Source organism: Neophocaena asiaeorientalis, unplaced genomic scaffold (genome assembly GCF_003031525.2).
Source record: "Neophocaena asiaeorientalis asiaeorientalis breed wild unplaced genomic scaffold, Neophocaena_asiaeorientalis_V1.1 scaffold70, whole genome shotgun sequence".
NCBI classification, from domain to species: Eukaryota; Metazoa; Chordata; class Mammalia; order Artiodactyla; family Phocoenidae; genus Neophocaena; species Neophocaena asiaeorientalis.
In genome coordinates this window covers 13792022-13805658 of record NW_020175410.1, presented here as the reverse complement: position 1 = coordinate 13805658, position 13637 = coordinate 13792022, and the positions used below count along the sequence as shown (strand labels likewise).

General features: G+C 39.9%; 1 protein-coding gene across 1 annotated transcript in view; it reads left to right on the top strand.

Annotated features, from left to right (window-relative positions):
* Nucleotides 1-10539, top strand: part of GATAD1 (GATA zinc finger domain containing 1) — a 10872-nt gene extending 333 nt beyond the window's left edge. Inside the window, exons 2-5 of the mRNA XM_024767024.1 lie at nucleotides 666-794; nucleotides 2426-2485; nucleotides 7182-7365; nucleotides 9058-10539. Coding sequence (XP_024622792.1) covers nucleotides 666-794; nucleotides 2426-2485; nucleotides 7182-7365; nucleotides 9058-9248 — 564 coding nt within the window. The 3' untranslated portion in view covers nucleotides 9249-10539. The remainder of the gene's footprint in view (nucleotides 1-665; nucleotides 795-2425; nucleotides 2486-7181; nucleotides 7366-9057) is intronic.
* Nucleotides 10540-13637: the final 3098 nt, after the last annotated feature.

Below are 13637 nucleotides of genomic sequence, written 5' to 3'. Positions count from 1 at the left end.
CCCCTCCTTCCCATCCCGGTTGAGAACATGGTCTTTGGTTCGGCCCATTCTCAGCACCTTTTGTAGTGAGGAACTGAAAGGCTAGAGAAGCAAGAAAAGTGAAAACGCTTCAGAAATCCCCCCATTGTAATGTTTTGGATAGCAACCAGACATCTCAGTATACACATGTATACATAGAGATGTCAGCAGGGTCATGCTACTGGACCTGTTAATAAAGTTCATTTTGTCATAATGTCGTGCTATTAAGATTATCATGTCATCATTTTCAGTGGCAGCATAAGTATTACATTGCAGGAGGTGGCATACCAAACCCGTTCTCTGGCGTAGGAGAGTTGAGTTTTTAAGCATTTTTCTGTTATAAACACAACCGATGAATAGTTCTTGCCTTGGCCTGGACTGACTCTTGTTGCTGCCCCTTGACCTATTACAAGTAGCTCACACCTTTTTCAATGCTCTGGAGATGCTTGCCTAAGGCTCTCCCTGTTTGAATTAGGCCAGCTGGTGTGATTACCCGCCATAAAAACAAAAGGTGCACTCTTACTTAATTTTTAAATGATCGTTTAAAGTGCATACTCTGGGATCCTTGTAAGATGTTTGTATCGGGACAGCAACCTTTCTGCACTTTTTATTTCTTTCTCTTTTTTGTTCTTTAATTGTTTATGTAACAGAGTAAGCAGGAAATTCACAGGAGGTCCGCTCGGCTCAGAAACACTAAATACAAATCTGCTCCAGCTGCTGAAAAGAAAGTTTCCACTAAAGGAAAAGGGAGAAGACATATTTTTAAATTAAAAAATGTAAGATGATTGTGGACAGTGTCTTGTACTGTAATGGCATTGTGTGTGTAGTGTGTCCTGCCACTGCCTTCATCTCTCATCACTGAACTTGGACTCTGCTCTTGGCAGCTATTCTGTAGTGTTCTGGGGACTGGTCCAGACTTTCTAAAAGGGAGTGAGCTCTGTTGTAGGAGGCTTACTGTTTATAAAATTAATAATACCCTTTCTCTGTTTTTTTAGCTTTTATTTTTTTCTCTGGGAAATATAAAATATTCTAAAAGAAACCTAAACCTCCAGCGCATTTTACTGGGTTCTCTGGAAAGGATGAGATGGGGTTATAGTTCTTGGTGTGGCCAGGTATACTGGGAAAACTTTTTTTTTCATTCTTAAAGCTCTAAGTAAATAATACCGAAACTCATTCATTTCCATATTTGTTTGTTATTATGGCCCCAGAAGACGTTTCTTACTGATTTATAATGATCAACTTGATGAATATGAATGAAAAATTTTACTAAATCTTCTTTATCTCTTCTTCTATGAGAAAGTAGATGGTCGAAAGACTTGTGCTGGGGTAGTGGAAAGCATATTTTTGTTGCAGTAAATTCTCATTGTTTTTGTAAATACAAGGGACAGTGGTCAAACACAATGGGCAATGCATTATATACTATTTTTTTTAAACCTCAGTATGGTACTCTTTGCTTTCAGAACAGGAATGCTTCACTTACCAGTAAAGGCATTTCTGAAGTTGGGTGTGTTTATTTAAAAAACTCAGAGAAGCCTTGCGTTATATTCTTGTGCAGATTGTGGATCCTTTTTCTTGTTTAGAGTAGTTGCCCCTAATTTGTATAAGAGTTTTATAATTCAGTTTTCTAAAATGAGGTGTTTATTGACTAGACAAAACATGTAAATATTGGACTATAGTTGTATACTCTTAAATGCTCTAAACACGTTTTCCTCTTAAGTATGGTGGAATATGTTCTCTGCAAGTATTTTAATATCAATTTCTCTAACAACGCCTTTCTTCAAGGATAATACCAAGACATATTTGGGAAGGCCTAGTTACTGTGTTGTGGCGTGAAAGTGTGTGTTACAGCTTAGGAAGGAATCTCAATGATGGTTGAGTGCTGGCAAGTTACTAAGAACTCCCAAGAAAGTTTCCTTTGGCCTTGGTTCAGGCTTGCTAGAAAATTAGTTCTGATGATACTGTCATAACTAGTTCCATAGTTAAGTGGAGATGGAAAATGTCTTTGAGGAGACACGTTTTTTATTATTCCCACCTCCGTCATGCTCAGGCCATTAGGGCCAGATTTTTTTTATAACTAGAATGAGTAATAACGCTCTGAGAAGGCTTCTGTTAGATTTCAGCCACGTAGTCAGGAGCTGGTCCTTTGGGGCTCAGCAATTTTTAAGCTAAAGGTAGCAGAAGTATTCAGACCAGGCTTTGCCACAACGATCAGAAAAGCAGTTTTTTTTTCTTTTTTACTGCAGTTCTTGTCACCAAACAACAACTTTAGTATTTCTTAAATTACAGAACTCTCATATATGGCTGGAAAAATGCCTGTACACGCTACACACACACACACACACACACACACACACACAAACACACACATTATGAATGTGCTAATATTTTTACTTTTGTTTTTTCACAGCCCATCAAAGCCCCTGAGTCAGTTTCCACCATAATCACTGCGGAATCAATCTTCTACAAGGTGAGCATCTGTAGTTACTGAAGGAAGGTTTGAATTTATTGTGTAATGTGCTACTAAAATGCTGGGTTAGTCTAAAAGTCTCTGCTACTCTGTAGAAGGTGTGATCGTGGTTTTTGTTCCTTTCTAAGCTATTTTTCCCTGTAGGGGGCTATTATAAAACATCTCATCCAGAGCTGAGTTGGGAGAGGAAGTTGCCTAATGAAATACGATATGAGGATCTTAAGTATTTTTTAATGTAGATTATGGGAATCGTTTTTAAAATGAAAATGTATGGTGTGGAGCCATTGAGAATGATGTTTGCTGTGTGTTTTTCATATATGGTCTTTATTATGTTGAGGTAGGTTCCCTCTACGCCCATTTTCTGGAGAGCTTTTATCATAAATGGGTGTTGAATTTTGTCAAAAGCTTTTTCTGCATCTATTGAGATGATCATATAGTTTTTATTCCTTAATTTGTTAATGTGGTGTATCACATTGATTGATTTGCATATATTGAAGAATCCTTGCATCCCTTGGAGTTAACCCCCACTTGATGATGGTGTATGATCCTTTTAATGTGCTGTTGGATGCTGTTTGCTAGTATTTTGTTCACGATTTTTGCATCTATGTTCATCAGTGATATTGGTCTATAATTTTCTTTTTTTGTGATATCTTTTTCTGGTTTTGGTATCAGGGTGATGGTGGCTTCGTAGAATGAATTTGGGAGTGTTTCTCCCTCTGCAACTTTTTGGAAGAGTTTGAGAAGGATAGATGTTAGCTCATCTCTAAATGTTTGTTAGAATTCACCTGTGAAGCCATCTGGTCCTGGATTTCTGTTTGTTGGAAGGTTTTTAATTATGGTTTCAATTTCATTACTTGTGATAGGTCTGTTTATATTTTCTGTTTCTTCCTGGTTCAGTCTGGCAGAATTGTACCTTTCCAAGAATTTGTCCCATTTCTTCGTGGTTGTCCATTTTATTGGCATATAGTTGTTTGTAGTAGTCTCTTTAATCCTTTGTATTTCTGCAGTGTCAGTTGTGATTTCTCCTTTTTCATTTCTAATTTTATTGATCTGTGTCCTCTCCCTTTTTCTCTTTTTTTTTTTGGGTTCACGGGCCTCTCACTGTTGTGGCCTCTCCTGTTGCGGAGCACAGGCTCTGGACACACAGGCTCAGCGGCCATGGCTCACGGGACCAGCCGCTCCGCGGCATGTGGGATCTTCCCAGACTGGGGCACGAACCCGTGTCCCCTGCATTGGCAGGCGGACTCTCAACCACTGCGCCACCAGGGAAGCCCTCCCTTTTTTTCTTGATGAGTCTGGCTAAGGGTTTATCAATTTTGTTTATCTTTTCAAAGAACCAGCTTTTAGTTTATTGATCTTTGCTATTGTTTTCTTCGTTTCTGTTTATTTCTGCTCTTTATGATTTCTTTCTTTCTATTGACTTTGGGTTTTCTTTGTTCTTCTTTCTCTGGTTGTTTTAAGTGTAGGGTTAGATTGTTTATTTGAGATTTTTTCTTGTTTCTTGAGGTGAGATTGTATTGCTATAAAGTTCCCTCTTAGAACTTCTTTTGCTGCGTCCCATAGGTTTTGGGTCATCGTGTTTTCATTGTCATTTGTTTCTATGTATTTTTTAATTTCTTCTTTGATTTCTTCAGTGATCTCTTGGTTATTTAGTAGAACACTGTTTAGCCTCCACGTATTTGTGGTTTTTACAGTTTTTTTCCAGTAATTGATTTCCACTCTCATAGCATTGTGGTCAGAAAAGAAGATTGATACAATTTCAATTTTCTTAAATTTTCCCAGGCTGGATTTGTGACTCCAGATGTGATCTGTCCTGAAGAATGTTCCATGTGCACTTGAGAAGAAAGTGTATTCTGCCACCTTTGGGTGGAATGTTCTGTAAATATCAATTAGATCTATCCGGTCTGTTGTGTCATTTAAAGCTTGTGTTTATTTATTTTCTGATTGGATGATCTGTCCATTGGTGTAAGTGGGGTGTTAAATTCCCCTACTTTTATTGTGTTCCTGTCGATTTCTCCTTTCATGGTTGTTAGCATTTGCCTTATGTATTGTGGTGCTCCTGTGTTGGGTGCATAAACATTTATAACTGTTATATCTTTTTCTTGGATTGATCCTTTGATCATAATGTAGTGTCCCTCCTTATCTCTTGTAACAATCTTTATTTTAAGGTCTATTTCGTCTGATACAAGTATTGCTACTCCAGCTTTCTTTTGATTTCCATTTGCATGGAATATCTTTTTCCATGCCTTCACTTTCAGTCTGTATGTGTCCTTAGGTCTGAAGTGGGTCTCTTGTAGACAGCGTATATATGGGTCTTGTTTTTGTACCCATTCAGCCAGTCTGTGTCTTTTGGTTGGGGCATTTAATCCATTTACACTCATGGTTATTATTGATATGTATGTTCCTATTATCATTTTCTTAATTGTTTTGGGTTTGTTTTTGTGGGTCTTTTTCTTCTCTTGTGTTTCCCGCTTAGAAAAGTTTCTTTAGTATTTGTTGTAGCACTGGTCTGGTGGTGCTGAATTCTCTTAGCTTTTGCTTGTTTGAAAAGCTTTTGACTTCTCCATGGAATCTGAATGAGATCCTTGCTGGGTAGAGTAATCTTGGTTGTAGGTTTTTCTCTTTCATCACTTTAAGTATATCCTGCCACTCCCTTCTGGCCTACAGAGTTTCTGCTGCAAAATTAGCTGATAACCGTATAAGGATTCCTTTGTATGTTATTTTTTGTTTTTCCCTTGCTGCTTTTAATATTTTTTCTTTGAATTTAAATTTTGTTAGTTTGATTAATATGTGTATTGGTGTGTTTTTCCTGTATGGGACTCTGTGTGCTTTCTGGACGTGGGTGATTATTTCCTTTCCCATGTTAGGGAAGTTTTCAACTGTAATCTCTTCAAATATTTTCTCAGACCCTTTTTTTTTCTCTTCTTCTTATGGGACTCCTATAATTCGAATGTTGGTGTGTTTAGTTTTGTCCCAGAGGTCTCTGAGATTGTCTTCAATTCTTTTCATTTATTTTTTCTTTCTTCTGCTCCTCAGCAGTTATTTTCACCATTTTGTCTTCCAGTTCACTTATTCGTTCTTCTGCCTCCGTTATTCTGTTACTGATTCCTTCTAGAGTATTTTTCATGTCAGTTATTGTGTTGTTCATCTCAGTTTGTTTGGTCTTTAGTTCTTCTAGATCTTTGTTAAACATTTCTTGTATTTTCTCAACTCGTGCCTCCATTCTATTTCCGAGATTCTGGATCGTCTTTACTATCATTACTCTGAATTCTTTTTCAGGTAGATTGCCTACTGCCTCTTCATTTATTTGGTCTTTTAGGTTTTTACCTTGCTCCTTCATCTGTGACATGTTTTTTTGCCATCTCATTTTTTTTTTTTTTTATGAGTGGGATTGTGTTCCTGTCTTACTGGTTGTTTGGCCTGAGGCTTCCAACACTGGAGTTTGTAGGCTACTGGGTAGAGGTGGGTCTTGGTGCTGAGATAAGGAACTCCATGAGACCTCACTCCAATGAATAATCCCTGGGGTCTGAGGTTCTCTGTTAGTCTAGTGGTTTGGACTTGGAGCTCCACTGCAGGAGCTTCAGCCTGACCCCAGGCTCGTGAACCAAGATCCCGCAGGCCGCCTGGAGTGGAAAATTAAAAGAACAATAACAAAGTAAAAAATAAAATTAGACTAGGAAACTAACAGATATGTTAGGAAGAATATAAAAATAAAAATATAGATTAATCGACAACCAGAAGGTACATCAGTACCACAATAGTAAAAAAAGAGGAGGAGGGAAAAGAAATAAAAAAGGAGGGGTGTGGGAAGGCCTTGGCTATGGAGGGCGGGGCCTAAGCAAGGGTGAAGTTTGGGTGGTGGGCGAGGCCTATGCTTAGGACCCACAGGCTGGAAAAGGCCCTGGGGGCTGTGGGGGGTGGGGCTTAGGCTCAAGGAACAGAAGGGGTCCAGGCGTGCCCCCCACCCCTGGTCTCAGAGGGCAGGGGACCTCCTCTGGAAGCCCAGCAGACTTCCTGGGCTCGAGTGGGTGGGGCAAATGCCCTCCTCTCCTCTCCTGCTCCTCCAGTCTGGGAGGGCCCCTACCCCATGCTTCTCCTGATCTCCCCGGCCTCCCTCTTATGGCGCCAAGGACCCACGCGGCCTGGAGGGGGGTTTGGAGGGCAGGGGACCAGCCTGGGAGATCAGCAGGCTCCCCATGCCCAAGTGGGTGGGGCAGTTGCCCTCCACTGCTCTCCTGCTCCTCCCGGAGGGCCCCTCCCACCTGCCTCTCCTGTTCTCCCCTTGGCCTCCTTCCTATGCCCCCAGGGACCCACGAGACCTGGAGGGGGCTTTGGAGTGCAGGGGACGGGCCTGGGAGCTCAGCAGGCTCCCAGGGCCCCAGTGGGTGGGGCAATCGCCCTCTGCTCCTTTCCTGCTCTTCCCGGAGAGTCCCTCCCACCTCCCTCTCCTGATCTGCCCAGGCTCAGGGGTGCTGATCCTGTCTGGCTTCCACTTCTCCTCCCCCCTCAGTCCCCCTACGTCCTACCGGTTCACTTTGGGGTTCCTCCCGTCTCCTTGGATGTCAGAGTCCACCACCGTTGGCCAGCAGGCGCCCTAGTTGTGGGGAGACACTAACTCCATGTCTTCCCACACCACCATCTTGACTCCACCTCCTATTTTTATCTTAAATATGGGGTTATCTTCTACTTCCCCCAGGGAGTCTATTACCAAATTGGAGATGTTGTTTCTGTAATTGACGAACAAGATGGAAAACCCTACTATGCTCAGATCAGGGGTTTTATCCAGGACCAGTATTGTGAGAAGAGTGCAGCACTGACGTGGCTCATTCCCACTCTCTCTAGCCCCAGGGACCAATTTGATCCTGCATCCTACATCATAGGTGAGTTTGACAGGTAACAGACAGGTTTTTGAACCCAGTTAATTTTCCATTATTATGTGAAAGTATATTCATCTGCTTGGGCTGCCATGACAAAATACCATAAACTGAGTGGGCTAAACAACAGAAATTTATTTTCTCACAGTTCTGGAGGCTGGAAGTCCTAAGGTGCTGTCAGGGTGGGTTTCTGGTGAGAGCTCTCTTCCTGGCTTGTAGACAGCCACCTTTTCTCACAGGGGCTTTCCTCTGTGTGTGTGCACTCCTGGCATCTCTTCCTCTTCTTATAAGGACACCAATCCTGTTGGATTAGAGCCCCACCCTTATGGCTTCATTTAACCTTAATTATCTCCCTAAAGGCCCTATCTCCAAATATTATCACATTAGGGATTAGGACTTAAACATATGAATTTGGCGAGATACAATTCAGTCCATAACAGAGAAGTGTAAGTACAGAAAAGTAGAGATTATTATAGAAAATATGAAATTTATATAGCTGGGGTTTGAGGGCTGTACATTATTTTGAGTTCCGGGGCAGTATAGTATGCACGTACTAGAATGCTATGTGGATAAGATTTTTCTGAGTGACCCATGGTTAAACTCTATTAAAAGAATTTATTGCTCAAGAACTAGGTTATTTAGGTAACATAAAAAAATTTACACAAAAATGATTTCTAGAGGAACTGTCACATTTATGTCTAAAATCTTACAAAGTCTCATTATGTGTCCCTCTAGATGTCACACACATCATCCTAGACCTTTTGCAACCTTTTATATCATTGTTGGTAGCTGAAATGGCAGCCACTGTACTCATTAATTTCAAGGCTGACTAAAGAATTGGTTCTTGACGTAGACTCACAAGAAGAAGTTGTTGATAAATAGAATTTTGAAAGTGTTCAGAGTTTTAAAATTACCCCAAACTCTTCAACCTTTCTGCAGTGGGCATACGTTACTTTTGCATTCTAAGAAAAAAGATACAAAAGGTTTTTTTCAGAGAGAACTCAAGGACAAGTAAAGTACCACTATTATTCCCAGCTGCATGTCAAGTTTGATACATGACCAAGCAGTTTTAGTCTTCTGCTTGAAAGTATTGATACACAGAAGAGTGAACTTTCATTAACCTGTTCTATCAGACAGGATTGTCAGCAGAGGCAGTAACATGACTGAATCACCTCTAGGACTTCTATCTCACCTCCTCTTCCTAATCCTCAGATTGTAAAGGAGACAGCATAGCATAAAGGGTCAGAGCACAAACTCTGGAACTAGACTGTCTGGGTTCCTTGGACAGCCACTTACTAACTATGTGATCTCAGACAGGTTCCTTGATCTCTCTTGCCTTATTTCCTCATGTAAAATGGGAATAATAATAGTGCCTAACTCAGAGGGTTGTTGTGAGGATTCAAAGTATTGATATATATATATCAAGTACTTAGAACAGTGTCGACATAATAAACACTATATAAAGCTAAATATTATTTTTAGAATCCTTTCTATATTGAGTTATATTTTGGGGAGAATGCTATATTCCTTAAGCAATTAAAGCAGAAAAAAATGATGGACAGTAACTTCAAAATAATATATGTTTCAAGGGTTAATGTCAAGTTACCACCAGACCAGTTTCTCCTAGTGTCTAGGAATTTTAACATTTTATGGAAATGATATATATCTTCAAAACTGTGAATGTTGGCTGCCTTCTAGGACCAGAGGAGGATCTTCCAAGGAAGATGGAATACTTGGAATTTGTTTGTCATGCACCTTCTGAATATTTCAAGTCACGTTCATCACCATTTCCCACAGTTCCCACCAGACCAGAGAAGGGCTATATATGGACTCATGTTGGACCTACTCCTGCAATAACTATTAAGGAAACAGTTGCCAACCATTTGTAGTTTAAAAAGTGAACATGGACTTCCAGTTGTCTTGTATTTGTACTACCATAAGACATGCCACATGTTTCTTTAATGAAATTCTTGGATGGAAAAATGACTAAAAGTTTTTTCTCTACTGCCCAGTAATCATTAGCTTATTACTAGTCACTTAGAAAATTAAAAGAGATAGAAAAGAATTAAATATATTTTGAAGTTAAATATTACATTACACATTAAGTGTGTGTATCCTCCCAGGCAAAGACTGTAATTTCCAAGGAGACAATTAGGAACAGGTAGTGTCTATTTTTCTCCATAATTTATTTCTAGAAACTCATAAAATGGATTGTATTTTTCTACAAGAATAAAATATTAATTAAGGTTTGAATTTCTAACCAAGGGCTGAATCAAGTAAAATGTAGCCGTTATCAACAGTATCTATCACCAAGTTAAAAAAAAAGCTTTATTTTATCATCTAGAAAATGCTGTGACAGACTGTTGGCTGCTTTAACCTTAAGGAAAGTGATTGGTGGATGATGTTATTAGCCTAGGCTTTTTAAAACTTTCATCCAGTTCTTCTGTAGTAAGCAGGGATTCAGAATCATTTGGTTGATCTTAATAGAGCTGCTCTTCACTGCTCTCACCTACCTTCTCAGTCAGAGTGAGGCTTAATCAAAACATTAAGTTTATAGTTCAGACAGACAACTTCACTAAAAACACACAGGAAACGTACTGTTCAGGCATCCCTGAGCAGTAGTTTCTTGACCACCATTAGAACAAACATTGGGCAGTCATAAAAATGATTAATCATTAGCACTGATATCTAAAAAAAGTCCACCCCAAAGTTAAAACCATCTGCTATGTACTCATAATAACAGGCCTAAAACAATGTCTGGGACTTAGAAGTCCAGGCACAGGAATTCTATTCAGAATTCAGGGACAGGTTTTACTTCAAGTGTAGGTCAGCTAAGTAAGGGAGCAACAATTTAAAAGAGGGAAGAAGTGGGATTTGCACACACTTGCTTCCTCTCCTGTTCTGACTGGACCATTATTTCTCAACCCCAGCAAAATTTGTCAGGATCTAATTTAATTATGGTGATTTTGAATTGTAGGAGTTTTAACTGTTACCATTTTTCTACACAGTTAATGTTTGTATGTTGTAAGGAAGTTATGGTTTGTATGTTGTAGATAGATAGCTCTATGTACATAGTTCTTTCTCCACAAAACTTATAGTAAAATTGATTGTAAATACCATTGTAAATAACTAAATGCTAATATTCAGACTTTTGGATTAAAATGTATTTTTCACAGTGTATCTTTGGATTTATTTCATGCATTTATTTATTTCGTTTAAACAATTAAATAGGGCTGTCTACCACAAAATGGTGTAAATAAAAGACACCACTGTTGTAGTATTCATAATTTGGAATGACAGATTCGTCATCAGTATGTAATAGATATTAGGAAACTCAAAGAATGGCTGATAGATCAAATGAACATTTAACATAAGGTATTTATTAAAATGAAATATTTAAAAACCAGTGTATATATGGACCATTTGTTTATAAATTCCTAGATACTTGTGTAATATCTTTTAAAATAAAGATCGAATTTTCATATTCCTCCTTAACAAACACCAAATGGCTCCTGTTACTCAAAGCGTAGATCCATAGCTTTTCTCCTGTGATGGAAGGCCTGCGCTGATGTGGCCCCAGACTATGTTCCCAGACTTGTCGCCAAAGGGGTGAGAGGCTGAGGCAGTGCTCTCCTCCACTTCAAATCCATCTTCCCTTTCAGACTGCCTGCCCTACTGATTTTAGGCCCCAGCCCAGACACAGAAGCAAAAGCCTTATACAGACTGTTCAGCGGGCTCCCACAGTTGTGTAAGGTAAAATCTCTATAATAGATACTTCATTCTGTTTCATTCCTAGTGGCTCTGTTTCTCTAATCAAATCCTGACTGATACTGAGACACTGAAAGATAAAGCAAGAAACTGCTGTTTTTCGTTACAAGCTATTTAGAATTACTTGGCCTTCTTTTTATAAAAACTGTGTACATGTATTACTTTGGTATTTTTTTTAAATTGAAAAGTAATGAAGGATATCACAAAGGGAAAGATGAATATTGTATTATAAAAAACTAATTTCTAACTGTCAAAATGTGTATACAAAATTAAAAACCAAACAAGTGGGAATCATTAACCAGTATTTCTTATTCAACATGACAGACTGGCATAAATTAATTACCCAGTTACAAACAAAAGCTACAAACATAACCTCGACTTCTTGTAACATCATCACCATTTGGAATTACCATAACTCCTATTTCCACCTGTTTAGCAGAAGCTGGGTAGAAGGGAGCAAGTTTATAACAAAAACACCTTCTATACCTTCAATACTTCTCCCTGGGAAAGGGAAGGTGCGAGTTAAAAAGATGTAAATTAATTAAATTATTTATTTATTTATTGGCTGCACTGGGTCTTAGTTGCGGCAGGCGGGATCTTTGTTGCTGCATGCGGGCTCTTTTAGTTGTGGCATGTGGGATCTTTAGTTGCGGCATGAGAACTCTTAGTTGCAGCATGTGGGATCTAGTTCCCTGACCAGGCATCGAACCCGGGCCCCTTGCATTGGGAACGTGGAAAAAGTCAGTAACTTTAGAATAGAGAGTGAAGGTGCTGTTGGGGAAATACAATTTGAAAAAACTTTCAATTCAGACATCCCCTCCACAAAGGTAGTAGAAAAGAAAACACTTTTATTACTGACTGAGGATTAAACCAGCATGTGCTGCTCATCACAGGCAACTGGCTGAGGTTGCAAAGACAGAAATCTCACCCTTTTATGCAGCCACACAGGTGTGGTCATTACATACAGGTTCTCAAGATAAACAGTAACTAGTCATCATATACGAGAACTTGACAGCACCATTAATCACACACAGTTCTTCCTAAATTTACCTGGTGATTGGGGTGACCACCTACGTTAGCTAATTGACTTTATGGGGGGCAGGGGGGACAAACGTCTTTATGACAGGAGGTACTTTTAACAATTCGGAGCACTGAAGTCTGGCTCCTACCCTCCCACAGAAACTGGAGGACAGGGGTGCTGTCTCCTGCCAGTTATATTTCAAAGAGATGGCACCCAGGTCCTTGAGAAAAACATTACTAGATCGCAAAACTGACAGAGACTTATTTAGTTTCTAAAAAGATACATTTCAAGGAGACTGAGAAAATGCAAGTTTTCTAAGGTAAGTATTCCGACAAAAAAGGGAAACCTTTTGCCTTATTTTTAACAGAGGGAATTAAGCTGTTTTTTTTTTTTTTTTTTGCGGTACGCGGGCCTCTTACTGTTGTGGCCTCTCCCGTTGCGGAGCACAGGCTCCGGACGCGCCAGGCTCAGCGGCCATGGCTCACGGGCCTAGCCGCTCCGCGGCATGTGGGATCCTCCCGGACCGGGGCACGAACCGGGCAGGCGGACTCTCAACCACTGCGCCACCAGGGAAGCCCTTAAGTTTCTTATTTTAAATTTCTATTTGTCCTTACAGTGCCCTAAATTTGGAAGAGGGAGGAAGTGGGCAGCTTTGTGATTCAGGCCTCATGTCAGGGCTGCTATTAGTACATGTTGGTGTCTGTGAGGGTTTCAATATGGCGGCTGCCTGAGGGTTGGGGGAGAGTCCCAGGGCTGGAGTCCATTCTCCACTCAGCCAGGACTGTCCGTCCGGGCATGTCCTGCACCACCGTACTTGGTGGTCCTCATGGTTGTGGCTCTGTTAACACGACTAAGAGGTTCTGAACTTACAAAGGCCAAAACCATAATCTCATGATGGAGGAAAATTCCTTTTCATTCTCCTCCGTGAGCAGTTGCAAGTGCTTTGCACCTAGCAGATTCACAAATATCTCACTCAGTTATCCCTGTTTTATATTTTAATAATAAATCATATGGATTTTGAACATGTTTTTAGATTCCACTGCCCTTCCCCACCTTTATATAAGTGAATCATGAACACAGTAGAATCACTTCTGGAGCTTTAAAAACAAAAACAAAATACAGGACACACAAAAAAAAAACCTGCTGGAAAGTTCCCACAAGCAACTAAGTAAATCAGTATCTGTGGGGATAAGACTGGGACCTCATTAGGTTCCAAAGTATCTAGTAAAACTTAAAAATACAAAAAAAAATTTTAATTTCCTGAGGTGACTCTGACATGCAGCCAGAAATGAGAACCACTGCTCAGGCTCCTTCTTAGTACATAAAATTCAGCTGATAAAGCCTTCAGTTTCTACAAAGAGAGGAAGAGATCTAGCATCAGCTTTGGGGCAATTTAGGAAGATCATCAAAGGCCTTTCTATGCCAATTAGCCCTGGTAAAGGTAATTCCTCACTTGTCAAGGAACCTGATATACACCAGTCACAGCCTG